Here is a 26,250-nt window from a genome sequence, read left to right on the forward strand (position 1 = left end):
TTCCCAGATTTAAAAGAGCTAACTGGGGAGGGAGAAGTTTCCTGATACATGCAGCACGTACATGGAACCAACTACCTTTGAATATAAAAACCTGTCCATCTCTAGAAAGCTTTAGAAAAGAAGTAAAAACATGACTTTTTTCCGAATAAACATCAGACACTGCCATAGAGCTGGAAAGGATTTATCTTAGCGCCAAGACGCCCATGGGCAATCGCTGCGCTCTATAAATTTACAAATCAAATCAAAATCAAATCAGTGTTAGGATATCATCAATCACGTGAGTGAGAGCCGATTCAGTGCTCTGTCCGCTACGAAAGCCAGATTGATGTTGGCCCAGGAGGTGGTAATTTTCGATATGTGCACATAGTTGTGATTGGACACATTTTTCTAAGAGTTTGGCAAGGGTAGGTATACTGGAGATAGGTCGGAAGTTGTTAAGATCTGTACTATCAGCTGTGTTTTTTTTAATATAGGCGTTACTTGTGCCTCTTTTAGGCATTCTGGGATCATACCTTGTGACAAGGAAGCATTGATTATCTTTGTCCAGAAGGGGGTGATTTCGTCCTTAACTAATTTGAAGATGTTAGGTGGTAACTGGTCATTGAAGTGATTCGAAGGGTTGATAATCCGCAGTACCTTTTTGATATCATTTTCGTTGAGGGGGTAAAGGTGTCCCTGGAAGCGTTGTTCTTGATACCCCAGCTAATTGGTTTTGTCTTGTCAAGAACAGCCAGTAGGGGTGCGGGTTCAAAGGGTGGCAATAGTGCCTTCCTGGCTTCCAGATCAGTGTTGATAAGCCTAGTTTTCCCCGTAAAAAAGGCAGCCAAATCAACACAAGAGGGAGGTCTGATGTCTGAAGCTGACTGGTTAGGGGCTGCTACCGATTGTTGTTTAACCAGTTCGAATAGTTTCTTGGGTCGATTTGCCGCTTGGTTAAGTTGGGTTCTAAAGTACTCCACCTTGGCTGTCTTGATTTGTTTGTTATATGCACTCCTTGCTGCTCTAAGGTTTTTTAGATTGTCAGCGGATGGGTTGGTTCTCCAGGACCATTCAATGGCCCTTAGATTACGCCGTTCAGAGTTTAGGTTGCCATTGAAACATGGTTTTGAAATTTTTGCAGGTGCATTTTTTGTTGGAGTGGGGCCATAAAATCCATGATATTGGAAATGGAAGAGTTGTAGAAGTCGGTGAGAGCATGGACTTCAGATAAGTCCGAATGTGGAGAGAGGGCCTGATTACAGCGGGTTGCTAGTTCAGCTGTATTGAAATCTCTGAGATCCCTTTTCCAGATCTTTTGTTTGGTTTTTTGTGTCTTACTCCGGTGAACCTCTGAGTTGATATGGAAGGAAATGATGTGATGGTCTGACCAATCACATGGTATGATGGAATCCACAGAGATGGAATGACCTTTGGAGATGATGAGATCTAAGGTTTCCCCTTTAGTGTGAGTAGGCTGGTCACAATGTTGATTCAAATTGTGGTCGAGTAAGAAGGATTTTAGGCATGAGACTGCATGATCATTAGTGTTAGACCAGTGAAGGTTAAAATCTCCCAGGTAGATCGGAGACTGGGCTCAGTCCACATTGCCAGAGATGATTTCCAATAATTGTTCAATGAAGGGGAGATTGTCGCCTGGGGGGTGGTTGAATGAGTGTAGTTTGCAAACCAGATGATTGTGTGAGGAGATACTGAGACAAATGTATTTGCATGTTACCGGCGAAGATGACTCTGAAAGGGAGACCGCAAGCTTACTCCGGTGTATACAGGTTAGGCCACCACCCAGCTTCTTGTCTCTGTCAAGACGAATTATGTCATGGGTGGGGGTACCAAGAGGTAGACAATTGGAGTGGACGAAGGGTTGAGCCAAGTTTCTGTGAGGATAATGATGTCTATCTCTTTCTGTTGAATGAGGTCGAAGATCTCTGAGGCTTGCTTGCTCGCAGACCTACAATTAAGTAGTATGCATTTGAGTGGAGCCCCACTATGAAGGGGGGGGGGGGTCTGTGAGATATTGACTTGCTTGACGATATCCTTATTTATGAATCTGCAGTTAAGGTAGGATTCTCTGTTAGGGTTAGAATGAATGGTATGGATAAATCCGTTTGGGATTGTGTTAAGGAGCTCATTGGACGAGTAAGATTTGACAAGATTGTCGATTTCATTGGGTGTGAGACCGGACGAGCTTCTAGGACGATAGGCTGCGTTAGGTAGAGGAACAGATTTGGAGGTGGGAGGTGACAGGGGATAGTCGCAGGGAGGTGTGCCAGTGGCCTTGGCGGGGGCTTTGGGCCTGCTCAGACTAGCGAGGAGGGGTCTTAACAAGGGGAGATATTCAAGTGAAAGAGTTTTCACACTATGGAGTTGGAGGGAGAGACGGTGTAGCTGTAGGGAGATGTCGTCCAAGCGTGCCAACAGGTCTGGGAGTTGGGAGAGGGGAGGAGGGTGAGTGTGGAGACCTGAAGAGGAGGGCGGGTGACTAAGGGCCAGATGTAGGTAAATTAATTTTACCGATTCATAAATACCGAATTTTACCGATTCGGTATTTATGAATCGGTAAAATTGAGGGGGGGAGATGTAGAAAGAATTGGTAATTGAATTACCGATTCTGTAAGAATCGGTATTTACCGAATCGGTAAATACCGATTCGGTAATGCCCATTGATTCCTATGGGCTTCAATGCCCATAGGAATCAATGGGCATTGCCGAATCGGTATTTACCGATTCGCTAAATACCGATTTTTTTTTTTCAAGGGTGCAGGGGGTGTCACTTTGACACCCTCTGGCACCCCGATTTAAGGCATGTGTGACATGTGGCACACAGATGTCCGTCTGTCACATGCCATAGGTGTGCATGCACACATGTGCATGCACACCTAGAATCTGTATTTTACCACCCAATTGGATTGGGTGGCAAAATACCGATTCGGTAAGGCCTGTGGGACTCAGAAGAGTCCCACCTACATTTCAAAATTACCGAATCGGTAAAAATACCGATTCGGTATTTTACCGATTCGGTAAATTCACCGATTCGGTAAATTTACCGAATCGGTAAAAAAGGGCCCCTACATCTCAAATGACCATTTACCGGTCGGTAAATGGACACCTACATCTGGCCCCAAATGTGTTAGAGGGGTCCGAAGCGGTACTGGGGGATACACTGGGAGAGGGTGTGTCCCTGAATATGGGCGGTGTTCCGGGGAGCATGGACCAGGAAGTAGATTGGGTGTGGAGAGTTGCGGAGGGTGATGGGTGCTGATGAGTGTTAACTGGACTAGTGGCAATATTGGGAGAGTCATGATGGGGGGGGGGGGGGGGTTGGTCACAAAGTGTTAGAGGTGTGTCAGGCAGTATTGATGAGGAGGTTGGAAGTGGTGATAGGGTTAGTGGTCGCGAAGTAAGATTCAACAATGATTCGAACCCTTCTGCAGCCTGCAAGGGCGAGGGAAGGATGGTGAGAGAGGAAGGGTGTGAATCTATATTGATGGTAACTTGTACCATTTGAGGGAAATGTTGGTAAGAGAAAATTCAGTGTAGCACAGTGCCATGTATAATGATAAATTGGTAACCTTATTCACCTCTGCTGCAAGGGATAGATTTCAGCCAATCATGTGGGATTCCTTATTTGGTTGGATGGGTTTGTAGGTTGGTGAAGCACTTTTCGCCAACTGGTGGATATGTGTTGTCCAATAAATTTAGTTTGAGTTAGAATCTCAGGATATAGCTTGAGGTGGTTCTTTCACATCCAGAGATAAGCTGCAGGGAGGTACAATGGTACAGGAATCAAATTCTTACAGATTATGACCTGTTTATTGTTTACATAATTGTAGCAGTTGAGGTTGAAGGATGAGTTTAGGAAGAGGGCTAAGGTGCGGTGTGTTTATGCAGCTAGTTTGTGTGCTTGTGATCTGAGCATGACTTTTCTTACTAGTCTGTGTTTTTCTTGCCACGAATATCTGAGGTTTGGTGGTGGTGGTGGTGGTGCACGCTTGCCCTCATACATCATGTGTTCGTAGTCTTCCTGACTGCTAATTTCTAATTAGGGGGCTATCACCAAATGTGGTGTCGGAGAAGGTGTTGGAGTTGACACTAGCTAGCAAACATGCAGAGATGGGAATAATGGGGATACATGGTCTTCCATGTCTTTTCATTTGGGGTGCGTGTGTCAGTGTTATTTGGTTCCCCAGGAGTGGTCCTACTGATTTGTACTGAGTTTCAGGGCATTTGTCTCCCCTTTAAGTATGGCAGCTAGAGGCTCCACTCGGGATACAGCTGGCCCAGTGTTGCTCGCGGCCAATGTGGGGCCATTACATTATGTGTGGCTAATTTCTCTTCTCAGTCAATACCATAGAATGAAATGACAAAGCCACTGGTCAATCTGACATTTTCTGTATCCATTATTGTGGACACAAGATAGCTCCTTAAGTTACATTAAACAAGATAAGGTTCTTCGGCCGGAGGTTATGTATAGCTTCGGCTGATGTTGAGTCCATACTGTTGATTTCATTTACTTAACTTGGAGAAGATGTGCTGCTCTGACATACAAGCCATTTCTGGCTATTCCTTTGTTTTTAGTGAACCCAGCAGGACACATGTCTGCTCTTAGTACCTTACGCCTCAACATTGTATTTGAGACAGTGGAGTGAGGCTCTGCTGGCGGGTGTACATCCAATGGACTTGTTGCTTGATGGTGGTCACTGCCCTCTTGTCCCGGGCTCTGCGCTTACTGGTAGTAGTGAGAGTATGTTATTAGCAGGTAATCACACAGTCTCAAACGCTAGTGTCTCTTTACATATCTAATGTGTGGAACATGTTGAAATTGTGTGCTGTGTGTGATGTTCTTCACTCTTTGGCGTGATTGGTAGGTGTTGAGAGAGCTAACATACACCTGGCTGCATGAAATGAAAATGGCAGCTTACATGTCACTGTGCCCAAGACCCTTCCGCAACTGGGCTTTCCTTTTGAGCGAGAGAGGTTGCCATACCACCCTTTGATTAACGTACATTTCCCCTTGCTTCTTAAATTCCCTCTATTCCCATTTTTAGTACCCGTGTTGTCGTTTGCCACATGATGGTGTGTTCATTTCTTTGACTTAGTCTAGACCTCTGGAGCCAGTATGCATCTACACCTTGATCTGTTCTTAACTACTTCCAATATGTCTGATGTCTAATTTCCTGCACCAGGAGATCCTGCAGGCGAAGGTCAAAGGGCCAGGATGGGCAGATCTACCACAACATAAACCAGTGGCATGTTGGAAAAGTAAAGCTTTGGTTGATTCGAGCTTGCCACCTGTGCCTCCTTCAAGCTAGACACGTGTACATTGTGTTAGGTCAAGGAGAACCAACACACCAGTGCTGGGCATCGTTTCTCATCGATAGAACCTTCTCTCATAACTATCCCCCATCGGGCTTGGGCCGAGTCTGGCACTTGGCGCAAAATATCTGCACGGCACACTGCAGAGATGGCACCGCACTTGGATTCCTCCACGAGTGCGAAGATTCTGCCACGAGTGCAGAGATTTCATACTTGTAAATTTACGACACGCAAGTCGCTTTGTGAATCGGGCCCTCTGTTTGAGAGTTCTAACCTGTGTCGTGCTAAGTAGGAGTTTATTTTTTAAAAATTTCTGTTGGTGTTGTCATACAGTACAAGACGTCTAACTCATGATGGTGTCCTTCACTAAATGGAGCACAACTCACAAACTTAATTCTGGTTTGAACTTCGTTGGAAGCAACATATCATTGAGTACTCTTTTCTGTTATCCAGTGATAGTCTTCAAGATCAGTCGGCTTTGCCGCTCTTGCCGCATTGTGCCTCCGCATTGTGCCTCCCCATTACCCCCTCCCTGCCCCCAAACAAGGCTGTGCAATGCCATTCATGGCCTTATGTATGAGGTTTTGTGGCCTCCTAAAGTGAGTTGTGTTGGCTTCGCTTTGCTATTCATGTAGAATCAAGGGCTCAAAGAGACTAAGTCACCAAAACAGAGTGTTGTATTGCACTGATGTAGCTCTTACTACCCCTATGTGGGTGGCTGCTGTACTTACGCACATGGATAGCAAGCTACGCCGTGCAGGGTCTGTAGTTCGAATTGTGATTATTTTTGTTTTTAGCCTATAAGGAAAGTGTTTACATGTTGTGTGATGACCACTGCGGTGTGGTGATGGTGGTATGGGTGCACGCCGTAGTGGTGTGAATGGTGAGGGTATGTGAGAGGTAGGCACAAAAATAAAAACTGAATTAAGCACTAATAGATCTAGGAAGCTACAAAGCATCAGGCTAGGTATGGGGGAGGCAGAGGTGCTTTGTACGTGTACTTCAAAAAAGGGGGTAATCAGAAAAGGCCCAGTACGTCATATGGCTACAAGCACCAGGCAGGGTCGGTCTTGAATGAGTAAAAGTATGCAAAAGGCACAAGAATGAGAATTGGTGACATGAGCAGTAGCCACATAGTTTTTGTTTAAAAAAAAAAAAAAGCTAGGCTACGGCCTGCTGCTTAACAAATACACCCAATGAATGAGGAAGAAAGTGGAACAGAAATCGAAACTGACAGTCTGAACAGAAACTGCACAACCTTTAAAGGTCCCAGATTCCACCTACTCATACTAAGTCGAAGGAAGACAACATTTTGAGCAGGGGTTTAAACCCCAGCTCCTCTCCATGTCCTTAGGGGACCCAAAGATGGACACGCATCAGTTGGGTGAGTGCTAGTTGACTTGTGGCTCAGACCCTAACCAGACTTCCACCCTGAGCATGTGAGGGTGAGAGATGAAGTGCATGGTTGGTTGCTGCCCTGACAGTGCAAGAGAGAATTGACCTGCTTCCTTTTACCCTTCTGTCCTCTCCCTCTATAAAATCCCAGTACATTTTTTAGATCCCAGAGACCCTTTCTCTTTATTTACAAAAGGCAGCATCTTCCTGGCTTCTAGAACTTCCTCCCAGACACAATTCTTTTTCATTAGAAGTGCTGATACTGGGCACTTGCTCCAATCCTTCTGGCCTTTTCAATTGTGAAGTTGGGATCCGATGCGCCTACCCAAAAGAATAGCAGGCTACATCAAAGATCGTACGTGGTTGAGAGTTGTTTTTGTTTTGATTCTATGTGGGAAGTGATTCATGTATTATGTAATGACCACCAGTGTGGAGTTATCTTGTTTATAATAGGGCGCAATAGCATTATTTGCCCTTGGTCTCCAGTAACAATGGCATTGGCTTGCCATCTCTTAAGTGACTACGTGTGTTGGTTAACAATGTTTTTTAGCAACCGAGTAAAACAGGTCTCACAGGTTCCCCAGGCAGGCACAACTGCCACTGGGAGAATATTTACAACATTCCATAGCACCACAAGTATTACCCACACTACAATGTTACTCAGGAACCGAAGGCCTACTTGTTGCTCTATCAGCCCATACGTATGTCAACTCTTTATGTACGTTCAAGATACAACCATGTTTCTATTAATGTTTCTTGAGTAGGGATTTTTTAGGTCTCGCGACCTATCGATGCGCGCAAGCGCATCGAGCACCTATCGATGCACGCAAGCGCATCGAGCGGAGCGAGAATTCATGTCGGCAAAACACAAGTCAAACCAAAGGGCTTTCAGCCCCGCGGTTTTCTTGCTGTTCGCGTGTACATGCACGCGCATTGCATGCAAGCCCAGCCTCTCGCATTCCCAGGCTCTCCCGCCCCCATCCGGCATCAGGCTTCTCCTCCCCTAGCAGCACTCCTCCCACACCAGCACCTCCCCCCTCCCACAACAGCACCTCCCCTCTCTCACACCAGCACCTCCCCTCTCTCTCCCCGCAAACACAGACTCCCACACCAGCACCTCCCCCCTCCCACACCAGCACCTCCCCTCTCCCTCCCCGCAAACACAGCCTTGCCCTAGCAGCACTCCTCCCACACCGCACCTCCCCCCTCCCACACCAGCACATCCCCTCTCTCTCTCCGCAAACTATTGCATCTCCGTGTTCTCTTTTCATGGACTCTCGATTTTATTTCTTGTTTTTTTTACCTCTCAGCACGCTCCCCTGGGAGTGACAATCGCGCTTTATAAATACTGAATTCATTCATTCTTTTTGATTAGTTTCCTTCTGCTGCTCACCCTGGAATTGAGGTACTTTATTTTCTTTTTCCCTCATCGTCGTAGTGTGTTCCCCTGTCATTACTTGCCAGTTGTTGATTGACCTCCTCCTGTGTCCTTGCAGTTCCGTTGTTGTTGCTTCCTCTCCCCCCTCCCACGTCCTTGCTTGCTATCATGGTATACATATATTGTACCGCGTATTCTACCCTCATAAAATGGTTTGAAATCGTATTCCCCATGCTTTAACTGTAAAGTTTAGGCTCAAAAACAGTGGTGTACGAATGCCAAACCAACTCTGTACTAGGCAATAACCTAAAAATATGAAATCCTCACATAAGAATCAGTTGCTCTATGTTAAACTATTCGTGCAGAAGAGCGGCAGCTGCAAACATCAAGAAGGCAGTGTTTCTCACTTTTGAAATGTCGAGCATAAACGAGATGTGCAATACATGTATTTCATCACCTTCTGAGACGTGTTTGTAAATGAAAAGTTTCTGATCTGTAACTGCTGTATTGCCCCTCCTATATTCTTACGAGAATCGTAGGCTACATATGCTTTCAGAAGTGCAAAACGCGTGCTGTAAATCGTCAGCAAGCAGCTTTGTCTCACATGGTTCGGAACATACATCTGCTGCGTTTATGCTTCAAGTGGGAACAAGCATTAGCAAAGTCACTAGGTTTTGCCTATGAGAGATTAATTGACTTTGTCGATGTTTTCTTACCCAAGTTGTACAGCAGCATGACTGTAAGGAAGAAGCTGCTAGGTCTGCAATGAAAGTTATCACTCAGAATAATTCTCCTTTGATATTTTCTACCTTGAAAATTGAGCTGTCTACATGATCTATTATTAGTAACTTTAAAATATAGAGTTGGTTAACCCTCTGCCCAGAGGACTATTCTCTCTCACGTCATGCAGTTGGCTGTTTGGTGTACTGTTTGAAGCTCTTATATTGCAAAGCATGAGGGTCTGTTTAACACCTCAAAAGTACATGGCTTCATCACATATTACGTTTTTCATCTCATAGAGCATTGTATACATAAAGCAGTCTTTTTGTAATGTGTGATTTTTTTAACATAACGTGTATTTATAACGCACACATTCACCCATGGGTATCTTGGCGCTGAATAACAGCTGTTTATTACTCAACTTAACAGTACTCATTTTATCGACCTCTGAAGGATGAAAGACTAAGTGGACCCTCTGGTATTTGAACCTGTGACCAAGAGCTCGAACACAGGCCCGTATAGTCAACGCCTTAGTCCACTAAGCCACCAGACCTCGCGACTTTCAGCAGGCTTTTTATTTTATTAAATATTTTAGTCAGGACTCCAGTGCAAGCCAGACCCGTTGGCCTGGGCATCATCATTATTATTATTTAAGAGTGTTTTTTTTTAATCATCCAGCTTTTATAGCTCACTGGAGATAAAGATGCTAAATCCTACAGTGAAGAATACTCTTCTACCTTGTTGTGATCTGCCTCAGTTGTGCACTGCATATTTCTTAAGTATCTGGTGTGTCTGTTGATGCACATCCGTGGGCTGTCTGCTTGGAGTGTTCATGCTTACAGTGCTGTGGAAAATAAAGCTCGATTTTAAGAACAGTTGGTTAAAGCGTCTAAACCCGTTCCCAATATCCACTAAGCTGCAAAAACTAATTTTCTTTTACATAATTGTCTCGTTTGCTATTGTGGCGCACATAGCCGTTTGCCGTTGACAGTTACGTTCCCAAGTGGATTTAAGAAGTAATTTGTGGCCCCAGGCTTACATTTGTTTTCCCCACACAACATTTCTGCAGGCACACCATTTTTTTTCCCTCCTTGTTTTGTTTGAGGTCACCACAGGAGCCCACGGAGCTTCAAAGTGAGCGCTCTCACCTTACGGATTGGTGTTGAGCCCTCCCCCACCCTCCGAGAACGAATGCAACGTTTCCCTCAACCCACCCTTCCCCGTGCATAGAGTGCGCAGCCATCCATGTCCTTACCTAGAAGAGGGGAAACTTTTAAGCCCTTTCTGTGGCATCATTGACCGGCTTGCAACACGCACTCATTAAGCTGGACAGGACGCTTTGCAATCAAACTTTTTTAGTTTTTAGATGAATACTTATTTTATTGATAAAGTACCCTGAGCAAAGTTGTATTTGCTATCTATCACTCTATTACTGCATTTGCAGCTTTTATCTCTCCTCCTCTGCGAGCTTTCCAATCGTTCCTGCCCCCCACTCCCCCATTTAATTTTGTTCCTGTCTCTTCATTGCTTGCCCGTCCCCCAACCCCTGTGCCTTGCTACGGTTTTCAGACTGCCGATTCTGCTGTGAAACCACTGTTTTGCCCTGCCTGTGTTTATGCTGCATGAGTTGTTTCTAACCCTGCAACAACCTTAATAGCTGGGGGTTATATACAAGGGTATGGTCGGTGCTTAGGGGCTAAATGTCTGTGGCCAGCTCACCATGATTAAAAAAATAAATATTCATTAAAAGGGAAATCACCCACGCAAGCCCACTATCACCCACGCAACACCACACTCACCCACGCAACCCCACTCACCCAAGCAACCCCACTCATCCACGCAACCCCACTCATCCACGCAACCCCACTCATCCACGCAACCCCACTCATCCACGCAACCCCACTCATCCACGCAACCCCACTCATCCACGCAACGCCACTCACCCACGCAACGCCACTCACCCACGCAACGCCACTCACCCACGCAACGCCACTCACCCACGCAACGCCACTCACCCACGCAACGCCACTCACCCACGCAACGCCACTCACCCACGCAACGCCACTCACCCACGCAACGCCACTCACACACGCAACACCACTCACGTTGCCAATAGGTCTCGCAGTAGGAAAGTTGGAGCCATTACAATTGCAAATAACAATGCCTTTTATTTTTTTTTCATTTTAAAAACATAAAGGGCTTTGTCATTTACAAAACCAATAGCTCCAACTTTCCTACTGCGAGACCTATTGGCAACGCCAGTGCTTGTTAAGTGTAGTCTTGAACCATTCAGCACCTTGATTGTATTGAGTAATATATAAAAAGTGTGTAAACGAGGGTAATGACAACTTTAAATGTTTCTGGGGGTTCATGACTACAAGGGGAGAGGGGGACATCATGCAATTCTACCCTGCTTTACTCGGTTTTGTAGAGTGAGATGAAACACAGTATATAAATTGTTAAAGACAACTTTTCGGTACTTTGTGCGATGTCTTATATCTTCAGTGCATGTACCCTAAGGCTGATGGATAGCAAAAGGGAGCTTGCAGGATGTTTTTGTGATGAGTTTTGATCGTGAGGTGTTCTGCAAGTTAAGTGCATCCCGTGTGGGCCAAAAACTATTTGGGTAGGGCCTTCACGTTGAGGCATGCATAACTTATTTCAAACAGCTCTTTTGTGGTTAACACAGTGATGCAATACTGCTTGCGTAATGGGCCTTTTTGTGCTGATTGCATTTCTTTATTGTCTGACTGGTATGTTTTCGGCGAATTTGATTGCCATTTTTACGGGAAATCGATCACCATTTTTAGGTCGAGCCTAGAGCCAGAACCCATGCGCTGCACTGTGAGACTTTTTGTAGTGGAGTAGGGAATAGAAGCCCCGCCCACTCTTCTTCCATATTTGCCATTGGCTTGTGTCATTGTCCGTCCTAAATGCTGGCTTCTGATTCGTAAATAGGCTTGTTAGTCCCTCCTTAGTATCACCTCCTCTTCAATTGTGACCTCCCATGGTTACTGGCCCTTTTACTTTGGTTGTTACGCAGTACCTGTTACTTAGGCTTTAAGCCTTATTTTATTTATCCAGTTGTTTCTCTCGCTGCAGGCACTAAGTGCTTTGGTGCCTTCTTTACAACCTCGCCCTCCCTTCCGTTGTCCGTGCCATTATTTACCCCCCCACCCTCCCGTTGTTGTGCCTTCTAAGGAGCCCCCCCCCGCCGCCCACCCTCCCTCCTGTTGTCCGTGATGCCTAGCATTTGCAATGCAATAAGTCTCGCATTTTCGCAAGTTTGTGCTATTGGCATTGTGAATGACAATGCATTTTATTTATGTTTTGGGTTTCAAAACATAAATAAAGCGCATTGTCATTTACTATGCCAATAGCTTAAACTCGCGTAAATGCAAGACCTATTGCATTGTAAATGCATGTTATTCTGAAGGTGGCAGTTTATCTTTTTAAAACTAGGCAAGTTCCCCATGAACAGTTTGTGTGCCAGTTTTGTGGGAGTTGGAGTGTTTTCTCCAGTTACAAATGCGTTGAAGTCTCTAGTGAGCTTTGCTTTTATTGTTGACTGTGTATTAAATCAGAGATGTTAGTTTCTGCAGTATGATTATGAAGTCAATGACAACATGGTCCCATCTTGGTTGCATAGCAGCATCTGTTAGGCGGCTGTTGAAGTCAGAAATGGCATGTGTGCTGTAGCCTGCTTCATGGATTGGTCTTTAGTCAATTTATTCAAGGTGCACTCTTTCTAGGTTGGTCAACAAAGATTGGAAGTTGGGCTTATTTTTGGGTGTCAACCCATATAATAAATTTTCCCAGGATTTTGATGTTAGGCTGTGCTGGATATGGCGTTAGCGTGCATATGAACCTAGGATAGTATGTTGATGGTCTGTAGATTAGTTAAAAGGAGAATGTTGTGGTGTATCGGATGGAGCAGTTGAGCTGGAGAGAGTTGCTTTTAGCGGAAAATTATGGGAATGGTTTTGTGAGGTCTTAATGTGCCAGCACATGCTTATATATAAAGATAGAATATATGGAAATGAAGAATTACAAGCAGGGAATTGTTGCTGCAATGGTTGTCAGATATCCGGGTGAGGTTACACATGGATCAGGAGTTACTTGAAGAGTTTTCTTCAATTCCTTCTGTAAGTGAAGGAAGATGGTTATTATATAGCTTTAACGCATTGCAAATTTATATAGTGTAATTTGTCTTCCATTAAAAATTGCAAACACAATATGGATATTCTGTGTCAAGTTTTTATGCTCCTGTTCGAAACTCAGGTGGAATATTAGGGTCTCAGAATTCTGGAGGTCTTTTGGCAGTTTCAAGATGAAAACCAGCCCTAATAGTCACAGGCCCTGGTAGTTGGGAGTATTTAATTAATAAATTATATATTCCGAGACACCCATGGGTATTTGAGCGCTTTATAAATCTCAAAAATAAATAAATACCTGAAGATGCCTCATTTTTTTCGAGAGTTCTTGCCTTAGGTTGGGACGAGGTCTAGATGCTTTGTGCGTTGTAGGAGTTCTGTTGTAAAATATTGACCATTTTCATGTCCAATCTTGGTGGTGGTGCTGCTTTGAGTGCTTTGAACTTCCCTGGGGTGGTTCTTCTAGCTTTCATAGTATGGTGAGGCATGTGACTTTACCACTCTGAGGACCACACAGCAGGCATTGAAGGTGAGCCACGCAAGTGAAAGAAATCATTAAAAAACACAAATTTCGATCGTTACCTCGAACGAGCTGCAGAAGGATTGACTCGAAGCCAGTGTGGCGACATTTTGTCTATTGAAATCTGGCACCATCAGTGTTTGTACTCTAGTTCTGAAGTGTTCAGAGGAAGAGCTTTTCATAGGCACTTTTATCTTCTTTGCCATGAGGGACCTTAACTTGAGGATGATATTGTGGAACCCCGCGGATTTGGTGCTCTGGACCAGTCGTGGCGCGGAGCCGTTGAGGTTCACTTGAGTCAGCTTTTCACCTGTTCTTCGCCGATCATCACCAGCATACACTGCCTTCACCTGGATCTGCTTCATGTTCTCCTTCGAAATATTGACCTTGATTCCAGGGAGGTGGTCCTTCAAACTATCAGTGTAATTTCCCTTTGAAATCCCCTGCACCCAAGTACATCTATGACTGTTTCTTTCGGTCTCGAGCTTGCTTTTTGGTGTCCTTATTGAGCGCGCCAGGGCTGGTTGGAGATTTTATTGTTTATTTCAATATCAGTGATGAACCTGCAAAATGTTGCTTTTTAAAACTTCACGAAAAAGACACCAACATTTGTAGGGGTGGGCGGAATTCGCATAGTCGTGCTACGCAAAGCTCCACGAAACGGTAAAAAAACTCAGCGAACACGCAAAAGTTCCGCGAACATGCGGAATTGCTTGTTCTGGGTGTTCACAATGCTTTTTACCTATTCTCGAACACTGTTTGCGTGCTCTGGGAGAAATTTCGCGTGAACACACATTTTGAAAGCACGAACAAGCAAAAAATTCAGCGAAGCTGCGGATTGTGGAATTTTTGGCAATTTCGCGTTCTACGCGGAACGTGAAATTACCCAAACTCCGCAAATTCCGCGAGCAGATTAAAATTTACCGCCCAGGCCTAAACATTTGTCAATTTATTTTGCGTTAGTATGTGTGAATGATTGGAGGTGAGAGCGTACCTTCTTTTAAAAAAACACGCAAGATAAAATCAAAGGGACTGGTTCAAGATGAAAATGTTTCCCTTTAGCAATTTCTGCTCCTAATTTTACACATCTCATTGGTGTAACAAAAAATGTTGTACGACCGTTGTGGATACATGATGAGATAAATTGCTCTTTCTTTGCAGTGACTTTAAAGAAAGACAGTGTAGAAAAAACATGTTATCAAATGAAAATGGATTAGGGCAGTTTGACACTTGCATTAGTGCAGGTTGGGACATTTTTAGGTCTGGCATTAGCCCAAACCTTTTTATTTTTCTTAAACATTTGTATAATGTTCATAGGTATGGGGACTTTCAGACAGCTGTCTTGTCCACTAGTCTATTACTGTGCCATTCAGTTTTCTTCTGCTCACTACAGCATAAGGCATGGATCAGTGATTAGGCCTACTTAATCCATTGGCTTACTTCACAGCGAGTGACAGCATTCTGCCCTTTCACAAGGATCACATCCACACACAAAGTAGTTCACTTAAGTGCCTGGGATTACTATGGTCCTGTGTGCTCTTTAAGCCAATGTTGTTGTTTTTTTTTTAGATTGAAGAGGCCCTGACAGATTGACCAACAATAACGTTTTTCACAAACTAATACCACCTAATTAAGCATTGACAAATACAAAGGTCTTGTGGCCAACGTCAGATTTGTTGGCTTTGCTGTTTCTTGTTTTATTAAAGGGGAGAGGATGTAGCCTTACGGCTAGAGTGGTTTACGTCGAAGCTGGGGAACCAGGTTCAAGTCTCGGCAACGACGCTCAACAGCCTGTGATTCTGGGCATATCGCTTAATCTCCCCGTGCCTAACAAAAATGAATGTGACCTTGTGTAACGAAATTGGTACTATGTAAAGCGCACTGATACCCGATATCTTTGGGTCTAGTTCGCGCTATATAAAACTCTAAAAAAAACAAAAACAAAAAAAAAACACATTTTTTAAAAAGGGGCCAAATTAAGAGGATAACTGATGACTACTGGGTCAGGCCACTGTGATGAGAAACAGGAGGCTGGGTGGTGCAACCAGGAATTCATAATTTGTTGCTTCAGAAACTAAAAGGGTGCATACAACCTCAAGCCTATTAAAGATCCTCTTATCTCTGGAGCAGAAGCTCTACCTAACCATGACAACAGTGGTATTTCTCCAGCCAATGCCCATTATTTATTTATATTCTTATAGCGCGCGTGAATCAGCCCCGAAGGGGTATCTCCGCGCGTAGCTTCTGTGTAAGTTGGGCAAACTTTATTGAGGGGGAGACAGAGAGAAAGGCCAAATTAATCTTGTGTGAACAGGTGAGTTTTTAGTTTCTTCCTAAAGGAAAAGAGGTTGGAAATTTGTCTCAGCTGAGGTGGGAGGGAATTCCACAACAAAGGGCCTTTAAGGGAGGGTGCTCGGCCACCCTGTCTCGCTCTGGTAATTTTAGGTACATGTAGCAACATGGTGTTGCTGGAACGCAGAGCACGTCCGGGAGAGTAGGGAAAGAAAATATCTTTTAGATATTTGGGACCAGACCCATAGATGCACTTATGCATAATACAGCAGAGTTTGAAATTTACCCGCTGTTGCACTGGAAGCCAGTGAAGGTGGGAAAGGAGAGGGCGGGAAGGGGTGCGGGGAGGGGCATTCAGGATGAGTCTTGCCGCGGTGTTCTGCACCACCTGCAGTCTACGAAGTTGTTCATGGTTGGCGGAAATGAGTAGACTATTACAGTAGTCTACCCGTCCAAGGACTAGTGCCTTTACCAGCGTTTTCCTGTAGATGTTTGGTAGGAAAGGGAAGATACGCCGTAGAAGACCAATTGTACGGAAACACGTTCCCGTGACCTGACTGACGTGATCTTTCATAATCAGAGTTTGGTCTAGGCGTACCCCCAGGTTTTTGATGGTCTGTTTGGGCGCTGGTACAGGTCCTAGCTCCGGTGGCCACCAATCCGGAGACCAGAGCAGGGTGGCCCCTCCAAACAACATGACCTCCGTTTTGGTCACATTGCATTGGAGGAAGTTCTGGGCCATCCAACCTGCCACCGCTCTCATGCCATTTTGGAAGGATTGCATGACTGTAGGTGTAATGGTTTGAAAGGGAAACAACAGCGGAGTATCGTCAGCGTAAGAGATTGGGGAGAACCCGTAAGATCTTATAATCCCTGCCAAAGGGGCCACATATACGTTGAATAACGTGGGGCTCAAGCATGAGCCCTGTGGCACACCCTTGGTAAGCTTCCTGCAGACGGATTTATGGGAGCCTAGTTTGACACCTTGCTGTCCGTCTTCAAGAAAGCTTTCAAGCCACGCTAGGGCGGTCCCCTTTACTCCTACTCCCTTCAGGCGGTCGAGAAGGATTTTATGCGACACCGTGTCGAAGGCAGCGGACAAATCCAATAGCACCAGAATCACTGAGCTCCCCCTGTCAAGTAACATTCTGATGTTATCTGTCACTGACAGGAGGGCTGATTCGGTGCTATGGTTGGGCCTAAAACCAGATTGCGAGTGGTCTAGGCCGCCCGCTGCCTCAATGTGGTTAGACAGGTGTGCGTTGACATGTTTTTCGACCATCTTGTTGTAATAAGGCAGAAGGGAGATGGGACGGAGGTTGGAAAGCTCCGTCCACGGGAGAGCCGCGTTCTTGCGGATGGGGTTCACCACTGCTCTTTTCCATTCAGTTGGTACTTTTCCCTCTTTAAGAGACTGGTTGATTACATTTTGAATGTGGGGGGCTAGCAGGGTGCGGAGGGAGGTTAAGGTTTTAACAGGGATAAGGTCATCCGGTGATCCAGATTTTACACGTACATAAGGCCATAGCAGAGAGCTCTGTGCAAGTGTGGCCTGCGGTGTGCTACTGAGGGGTTGATAATATTATATTACACAGTGAAATATTTCCCAAATACTTAGCCTGTTAATTTTTCATGTGGCAGACTGTTGGCCTGAAATTGTGGGTTTATAGAGATGAGAATTGCAGATTAAAATAGGCAGGTTGCTGCAACCCCTTGGTCCGCGCAGGTGATGTGGCTTAGTGGATGAGGGTTATCTTCATAATGGTGCACGTCAATAAGGAAGGATTTGTGACCCTCCAGACTGATCCATGCATATGTGGTATATCATGGCATCCTTGGGGTGTTTTTCACATTGTGAGTATGGGTCTTCAAAGCTGAGTTGGTTTAACCTTCTGCCTGTTCGGCTAGTGTTATTTGTCAATTTTTAGAGCGCTTGCGGCTCTGTATATGAGCAACAGTGCTGATGCCTTTCCACGCAGCTTTGGTCGTGGTATAGTCATAGGGCATTGTTTTGGGTGGAGCAGTTTTTGTCTGGGGTTTTTTGTCCTGATAGGATCCTCTCTGAGGACATGTTGATGGCTTGTTCCTGTTGTATTAAAGGTTTCTAAGCACAGATGTTCACTCAAGGAAGGATCTCGGGGCTGAGATGTGAGCAAGTTAGATTGTAAGAAAAAACATTTTGATTTATTGCTGATAATCGGTCATAAGCAGCCCTCCTCTAGGGAACTCTGGTCCAATGTTCAAGTGCAGTGTTTGACATTTTCGACCTGCTGTGATTCTAAGATGATTGAAGGTCGGGCCCTTTCTCTCCATGTTCATTTGTTTTCCCTGATTCCCCACTAGTTTCTGACTCCCACCAATGCTTCATTTGTGATAAAAAAAAAATAAGTGCATGGGTCTCTAGATTTTCTTAGATGCTCCTGAATAACGAGTGTGGCTACCAATACTTAATTTACAAATTAAAAAGTGTCAGATGCCAAAATGTGTCTGAGGGGCGGTATAAGCCAGGAAGGCAGGCAGCAGCAGAGGAGCATCGCCCCTCTGCTCTTTGAGCAGTGAAAAGGAAAAATAAAAAGATAATAACACAACATTATTATCCTTTTATTTTTAGTATGGTGGCAGGTTAGGGGGGAGTGGGTTTGGGCGCTCGTCAGAGGAAGGAGGAGTGATTGGTGCGCCATAAGTGTGCATGACGGTTTGGCTTGTCTTCTTGGGCCGGTCAAACCGTCATGTGCACTTAGCATTTCTCCACCTGGCTATGTTTCACAGCCGGGTGGAGAACTGTCCCAGGCTCCCAGGTACTGCCTGAACTGCCAAACAGGCCTCTCAGACCAATCACAATGCTGCTGTCATGCTGGCGACAGCAGCGTCGTGATTGGCTTAGGGTAGTCTTGGAGCCTGGGTGTTGCCTGGAGCCAGGAACAGTGGTAGGACAGAGGAGGTTGTAGGTTGTTTTTTTTTCTAGCCCCCCCCCCCCCCTCCTCCACCATTCCTTAGCAGATGCCACTGAAGGCAGGCCTTACCGGCAGCACCGCTACCGCCCGACTACCTCTGTCATCCATCCACCTGTCCACTCCATGGTCACCCTGGACAGTGTGCACCAAGCACCCCATCTGGAAGGGGAGCAAGAAACCTTCTGTTTTTATTGGTGCTCATGGAACTTTTTTTATTGTAGAGTTTTATATAGCGCGAACTAGACCCGAACCGAATCAGGTATCAGAGCTCTTTACATAGCATCAGTTACGTTACATGAGGAACTAGCCGGGGACCATGTGTTGTAATACATATGAGTTATTACCGAGGTCATAATGTCTTCGACTACGTGTGTGACATCGTTTCAGACTGTAAAGTTTTCTACTTCATGCATGTCAATGCTGCAGACCATAATGCGATCACCACCTGTGCACTATTGCTTCAGACCAAAATGTGGTGCACTACCTGCGTGTCATTGCTGCCCGCCATATGTGTTCCACTACGAGTGCCAGTGTTGCAGACATGATATGATCCACCACATTACTGTCGCTGGTCAAGTATTCCACTACAGGTGTTGCATTTGTACAGACATAATGTGCCCTACTGCATGTATGCTATTGCTGCAGACCACGTGTGCTACACGCGTGAGCTGTTGCCGCAGACCATGATGTGTACAGCTGCATGTTTGCTGTTATTTAGGGTCATAAAGACTTTTCCTACCTACGTGCTATATTTATAGGCCATTAGATTCAATAATATGTTTGTATCTCCAGGAACTGATGTGTTCCACTACCTGTGTGCTACTACTGCAAGTCCTATTGTGTTCCACTACCTGTGTGCTACTACTGCAAGTGCTATTGTGTTCCACTACCTGTGTGCTACTACTGCAAGTCCTATTGTGTTCCACTACCTGTGTGCTACTACTGCAAGTCCTAACGTATTCCACTACATGTGTCCTGTTAATATGGGCCATAACCTTTTCCTATACCTGCCTGTTGTCTATAGGCAGTGTGCTAGGTGTTCTAGTAAGGGTACTTTTAGGAAAACAAAAACTTGCTCCATTGATTGTGTTATTGCCTCATACTACAATTGGGATGAGCGTGCACCATTGCTCGTTTTACTAAAGGCGATATTGTAGCACGTCTTATAACTCTTTTTTTAGCTAAGGATTGATAGTGCAGCTCTCAGTAGAACGTTTTGTTACCATTTCTTGAAGTTATACATAAAGGGGTGTTAGGGTAAACCTCTGAGGCGTATTTTTCTCTCACTTCAGGCTATTCGCTGTATGGTGTATCCTTCCAGTCTCCCACTGGGTGCTCACTTTCAAAGGCTGCTTTACATCTCAAAAGTACATTGAATAATCACAAATTAAATTTATTATAGGTGCACTGTGTAGAGAAAGCAGTCTATTTTTATTTTGTTTTTTTCACTGCAGCAGAAGAAAAAATAAATATTGCAGTAGGCTTTAAAATGCCAGCCAGTGCAATCTGTTGTCTGCAAACCTTGTTAGTATATTTGTTTTACCGAAAGTGGTTATTTTCTGCTGCTGGGATATTAGTGCGGACTGCACAGTTATTTCCCTGTGTGGTATATCTTGTGGCTGTAACTTGTTTCACTATTTGTGTCAGAGTGCACAAAGTAATATGTTCTCCTTCGTCTTCATTCTTGTAGACTACAACTTATTCTGTGATACACACAATGCCATCTTTTACTACATGTGCTCTATTGCTACAGGCTTTAACAGTTTTAGCACGTTGCCTGTCTATGCAGGCATGCAGTTCATATTCAGTTTATTGGCTGGCTTCTGGAGAGGTGGAAAGTTGGTGTGTCCAAGTGGATCTATTAGGTGTGAAATTTGCCTCTGACTGCGTCCATCCTATACCCATTGCATGAGAGGCATTATGCAATAACCACACTCCATGCTGTTATTGAAGCGTAAAAGGCCATTTAATAGGACAAGGTTGCAAACATACTAATTAACTTTATTAATCGTAACTGATTCCAACTTTAAATCCTGACATAAAACCAGACAGTTTCATTTTCCCCGCGCCATTCGCAACTCACCATCTCAGTTGCTTCACTCCGCTCCCTTTCTCTCGCTGACCTCATTCCATATACCCAATCTCTTTCACTTGCCCTCTGAATTTCCTCCCTTGAAGTTCCTTCCATTGCTCATTGCATCCTGCACACCGCCAGTGTCACCTGTGCACCGCCCCCCCCGAGGGGTGGATCTGCCTGTATGTGACTCACCAGACCGCCAAAGTACCGCTGGAAACCCCTGATGGTCGGTTACCTGCCCCACGTGTAAAAAAAATACACCTTTTGCTTCTCAGCAATAAGACCTGCAGCACTGAATGGACTCATTTCACAGCTTGCACACGGCATCCTGCAATTCCATCATGTAATATGAGTTCCCCAATCGTGAAAGGTGCACACCATCATCCCTGAAAATTCCCACTTGAGCAATTACTGTGATATCCCATGCTTGGCAGAAAACACTCATGGTCCTGTTCATTAATTTGTAAAAAATGAAGTGCCGGGGCTGAAAATTCTGCCAAGGAGGCTACAGCCCACTTCTACCTCCAGTGTGCCCAACTTTCAACACCCGCACTGCCTCAGTCTATAGCCTGTAACCATGCTCTGCTGTATGTCCCCTAAGCGGTACAGAAGGGGGTGGTGATGGACGGAGCATCTGAACCAATCAAACACTCACACCCAGTCAACAGATCTGGGTTTAATCCATCACCGTTCTTTAGCCCACTCTGCCACCCCAGTTCAGACATGGCCATATGCAAATCAGTCTGACCCTGTGCCTCATGGGAACAGTCCAACCTGAACTACCAAGCCATGCCTTCCCTGGACCAGAAACAAGCTTCCTAGGATCAGTTTCTGGCATTCCAGCCGTCTTCAGCCCGGCTTGCTTGAATCCAGTGGCAAAGTGAGCAAGGGACTCACGTCTGAGCATACTCTGCCAACTTATGGCGAACAAAGCGGTACAGAAGGGTGTGGTGATGGACGGAGCATCTGAACCAATCAAACACTCACACCCAGTCAACAGATCTGGATTTAATCCATCACCATTCTTTAGCCCACTCTGCCACCCCAGTTCAGACATGGCCATATGCAAATCAGTCTGACCCTGTACCTGAAGGTAAGCCGCACCAGCGTAATCTTCACTAAACCCGCACTAACACTAACTCTTACTAGCTTTTTCTAAACCCCTTCTGGTGGTGCCCAGTGTCAGGAAGCGGCCGGATGCTCCTCGCCTGACACCTTTTATAACCCTAACGAACACCCTCCCCTAACTTGCCCTGTCATCACCTTGTCCTTCTGGCCCTGCACAAAGCCCCCCCAGGGGAAGACTGATCTGCGACCGTCACTTCCCCTGGGGGCCAGCATTATCTTGTCTGTGTTCTGCTTGCAAGTCTGTTACCAGTTAATGGTCAGGGTTTTAGCATCTGACCTCCTTGCGTGCCAGTGTACTGCGTGTGGCCTACATGTGAACCTGTGGCATGCTTGTGAATCAGACTTTTCTCAGTGGTTAGCCAATGATCAACTCAGTGCCTGAAACTTTGCCTGAAATGCCTGTGAGCGTGTTTGCTGACGAGCCTGCCTTTGCTAGTGACTTGCCCATAATTCTATGACCTGCATGTATGATGCCTGTAACTTGCCTGTTATTTTGTGGTCTTTCTCTGTCCTGCCTGTGACCCGGAGTCATTCTTGTACTGTCTGGAGGGAGGGGGGGGGGGGGGGGATCTGCTTACTGTGTGGGCTGTCTTTGCCCTCTCTATGACCCCTGTGGCTTACATGTGCCCTGTCTGTGAGTCTTTGGCCTGTCTGAGACCCAGTGGCCGGTCTGGGAGCCCGTGCCTTGCTACTAAGCCCTGCCTTTGTTCTGCTGGTCGGACTGTGTTCTGTTCTTGGACTCTTAGCATATTTGGTGCCTGTTTGTGCCTTTATGTACGCTTATGTCATACCCATAACACGCCAACAAGTCTCTGACCTGCCTGTGACTTCTCTGTAACATCTTCTCGTCTCTCTCTTCTAGGAACCCACAAGCCGGAACCTCATCACCCTGAAGGTGGACCCCCAGGGATTTTTCCTGTACTGGAGTGGGCCAAACATGGTAGGAGGGGCTCTATTCATATGTAAATATAGATGTATATGTTTAGTTCTGCATTAAATTGATGGCACTGTGGTACATGGCCTGGTAATTCTAGGACTGGATGAATTTGGGGTGCTATATCGCGAGAGCTCGCCACTTTGAAGAGTGCATGAGCTCTGGCGACTGGTGTATTGATCCAGAGGCTGTTACCTCTAAGGCCGGAGGGCTAGTGAATTAGCAAATTGGAGACTCGCACTGGGTCTGGGTGGATCCGAGGGGATCAGACCAGGTTTGCATAGTTTTTATCTCTATAAAGACACACTTTGCGTGGTTGGTGCTGGGATACAGGGAGGTGAGTCTTATTGTCATAGAGACAGGGCTACTGGATTTAGATAATTCCGTGGCAACGGTCATATTCCACATATTTATGGGTTTACCACTCTTGCCACATTATCCAAACACCTGCGTAGTTTGCAGTGTTCAGCAACAAAAAAAATGTTTTTGATCAAATGTTACTTAAATGAAAAGCCTTACATGCTGCTGCGCGGTGGCAACCCCTTTGCCAGGGAAAACTTATCACCTTACAATTGCTGATTGCTGTGTTTAGGTGTTGAACATGTTTTTGTCCAGACAATATTAATGTGTGTTAAAATGATAAACTAGCCAAACAATAGTGCGGCCCAGGGTGCAGCATTGTAACAAATGATTTGTCTATTCTTGCCACATAATTTATTGAATCCTGTTGCTTAATTGGGTCCTATTTTGCTGCATAAATCCACTAGGTTTGGTTAGCGACAGATAGCATGCAACTTCTAGGACTAGATGGGGGTAGTGGGTTGGTACTTGCCAATCCTCTACCAATTAGGGCTGGAAGGTCTCTTGGTTTGGCACACAGGGGCCAAACCCACTCTCTGGCATGATTAGGATGGATTGCTTTTAGGAGGCTGTAGGCCGTGATGGGTCTCCCCGGTACACTTGACCTGGAGATTCTTCTCTGTAGCATACTCTTTCGCTTTCTCACTTTCACCAGTGGCGGCTCCTCCGCTATGGTGGAGGAGCGTTGCTCCACTGCTTTCAAGCAGTGCGAGAAACAAAAACATAAAATGATAATAACTTTCAGTTATTATCCTTTTAGGTTTGTACTGCTTGGCAGGGCTGCTCTGCTCTCAGACAAAGTCTTAAACTACAAATTGGTCTTAGATTCTAAACACACATCTCTGTCTTTCCAGATGTCCCCCACATCATAAGTCCTGAAGAGACCCTATATCCATGTTAAGGTCAAAATGCCGTCGACAATTGAGAAAAAGCGAACCTATATAAGCTGCCATTCTATCATCTTATAGATGTTATGTATTTGGAAAAAAGAAACGGGTCGCTTTTGGATATAACAAAGTTTATTTGAAACCTTGCACATACTGTTTCACTAATGTTATTCATATGCCTTGGTTCATATTTTCACTTGGGACACAATCTATGATTGTAAATATTTGTTGTAGATCTTTTTCACAAATTTTTGTGTTTTTCAATACAGTTATTATACAAACCAAACAGTGCGTTTGAGTCCCTTTCTATCTGACATCCCACCTAACCCCTGTCTATATATGCAAATTTTCGCTCTTATTTTATCAATCCATATTAAGTATCTTTTTCCACAGGAACCACTGTTTCTCTTAAAATACTGCTCTCAGAGCAGGGTAGGGGAGTGGTGGTTTGCCCACTCCTAAGTGCGCAGTGACGGTTTGGTCGGCCCTCTCGGGCCGCCCAAACCAGTCCTCCGCACTTTTCCCGTTCTCCATGCAGGCTGCATTACAGCCTGCATGGAGAACATGCCCACCCCTCCAGCCCCTGGCGAGCCCCGTGTCACGCGCTCAGCGCCAATCACAACGCTGCATTGCAGTGTTGTGATTGGCTTAGGGGAGGCATCCTGGCTGCCTGCTTCCTGTTCCTGAATTTGGAGGCAGGAGAGCATAAGCAGAGACACGGACCCAACTGAAAGGTTATTCATTTTTTTTTGTTATGCTCACTCCCTCCCGCAATTGCTACCCCCGCCCCCCCCCTACTCGCGAGCCACGCCGGCCGCCACTGACTTTCACACTCTCAAACACTCTTCCTGTCCTGTTCAGGTGTCATTCAGAATGAGCTGTGAGTCAGCTTAATTTAACCATTGGTCGTCTCCGTTGTGATTGACGACTCTCACAGATTACAGTACTCAGCAACAGTTTTGATGTTGGGTACCAACCCGAACAAACCATGGGGATAGAAGATTTGCACTATGGTAATCCTTATTAGGCTCTATTAGAGGAGATTTTATTGTTATGACAATTGTATTTTTCTGCATATTTGGAATTTGATATGCCTGCCGTGTTTACACAGTAGCGTCCTTTCTTTTTTCTACTTGTATCCTTTTAATTTATCTTTCATCTATTGTGGCAGTTGTGTGTGTTTTATTGTGGTTGTGCCACAGGATGAATGCAAGAGTAAGTCAGTGGATGGATGAATGGATGGATGAATTGATTTATGACTGCAAAGATGAGTGATGGGGTGCCAACATGATGCTTAATAAGTGCCTAAACCCACCAGGGACTCTTTTATAAAATTTGAAAATGGGCGGGACTTAGCCATTGGATGCTCCAAACAGAGGCAACTAGACAGTTATTTTGCCGGCATAGATCTATTGTTCATAAATGTGGGAGGCTCTGTCTACAGTCTAGCCGACTGACTTTGCACAGACATTTTCTATGCCAGGACAACTTGAAAGGTGGGAGGTTGTTTTTTAACTGTCCTCTGGCCTGTATCATTAGAAAAATGTGTTTATATCCTTGTTTAACTGTGATTAGTGGTATAGGGGTGTAACTGCAAGGATTTTAAGTAATTATTCATACAATTATTTAATTCATTCAGTCCATCAGGGACACAGACGGCACTTTCATTCTTGAGTCAGAATTTTTGGCATTGACCATGCTTATTTGAATTGCTTTTTTTAAAAACTGTTTTCCCCAAAAGTATGCCCACTGCCTTTAGACCACCTTTGGATGAGGGTGTGTTTATTCGGTGTTCAAATCTTTGCTTTCATTTGTTTGCCTGAGTTTTTTTTCTTTTTTTTTATGATGGGTCATTTTTTACTTATTTATGCCAGTACATGTTAAGATAATCCTACCATGCTCTGCTGTCATCCTACAGCATCTCCTACCAGCCCTGGATGCTCATGTATTCTTTTTTTTTTCTTTCCCCGCCGCTCATACTTCCCTTGCTCCTTTCACTACTGCCAGTTTTCTGTTCTCTCATTGACTGCCATGAGCTTAGCCTGGCTCGGTGCTGCAGAGTTAAGGTGTGTTGCGCAGTCTCAGGAGTGGTCACTGTCTGCAAACTGGACATCGGAGTACCTGACATTTTCCACCTCTCT

At 45.1% G+C, this 26,250-nt stretch overlaps 1 protein-coding gene across 1 annotated transcript in view; it reads left to right on the forward strand.

Moving 5' to 3' along the window:
- The window catches only part of PLCB3 (phospholipase C beta 3), a 471,198-nt gene that overhangs the window by 132,901 nt on the left and 312,047 nt on the right, over positions 1 to 26,250 (forward strand). The window contains exon 2 of the mRNA XM_086936724.1: positions 22,791 to 22,868. Coding sequence (XP_086792850.1) covers positions 22,791 to 22,868 — 78 coding nt within the window. The remainder of the gene's footprint in view (positions 1 to 22,790; positions 22,869 to 26,250) is intronic.

The sequence above is a fragment of the Lissotriton vulgaris genome, chromosome 9, assembly GCF_964263255.1.
Source record: "Lissotriton vulgaris chromosome 9, aLisVul1.2, whole genome shotgun sequence".
NCBI classification, from domain to species: domain Eukaryota; kingdom Metazoa; phylum Chordata; class Amphibia; order Caudata; family Salamandridae; genus Lissotriton; species Lissotriton vulgaris.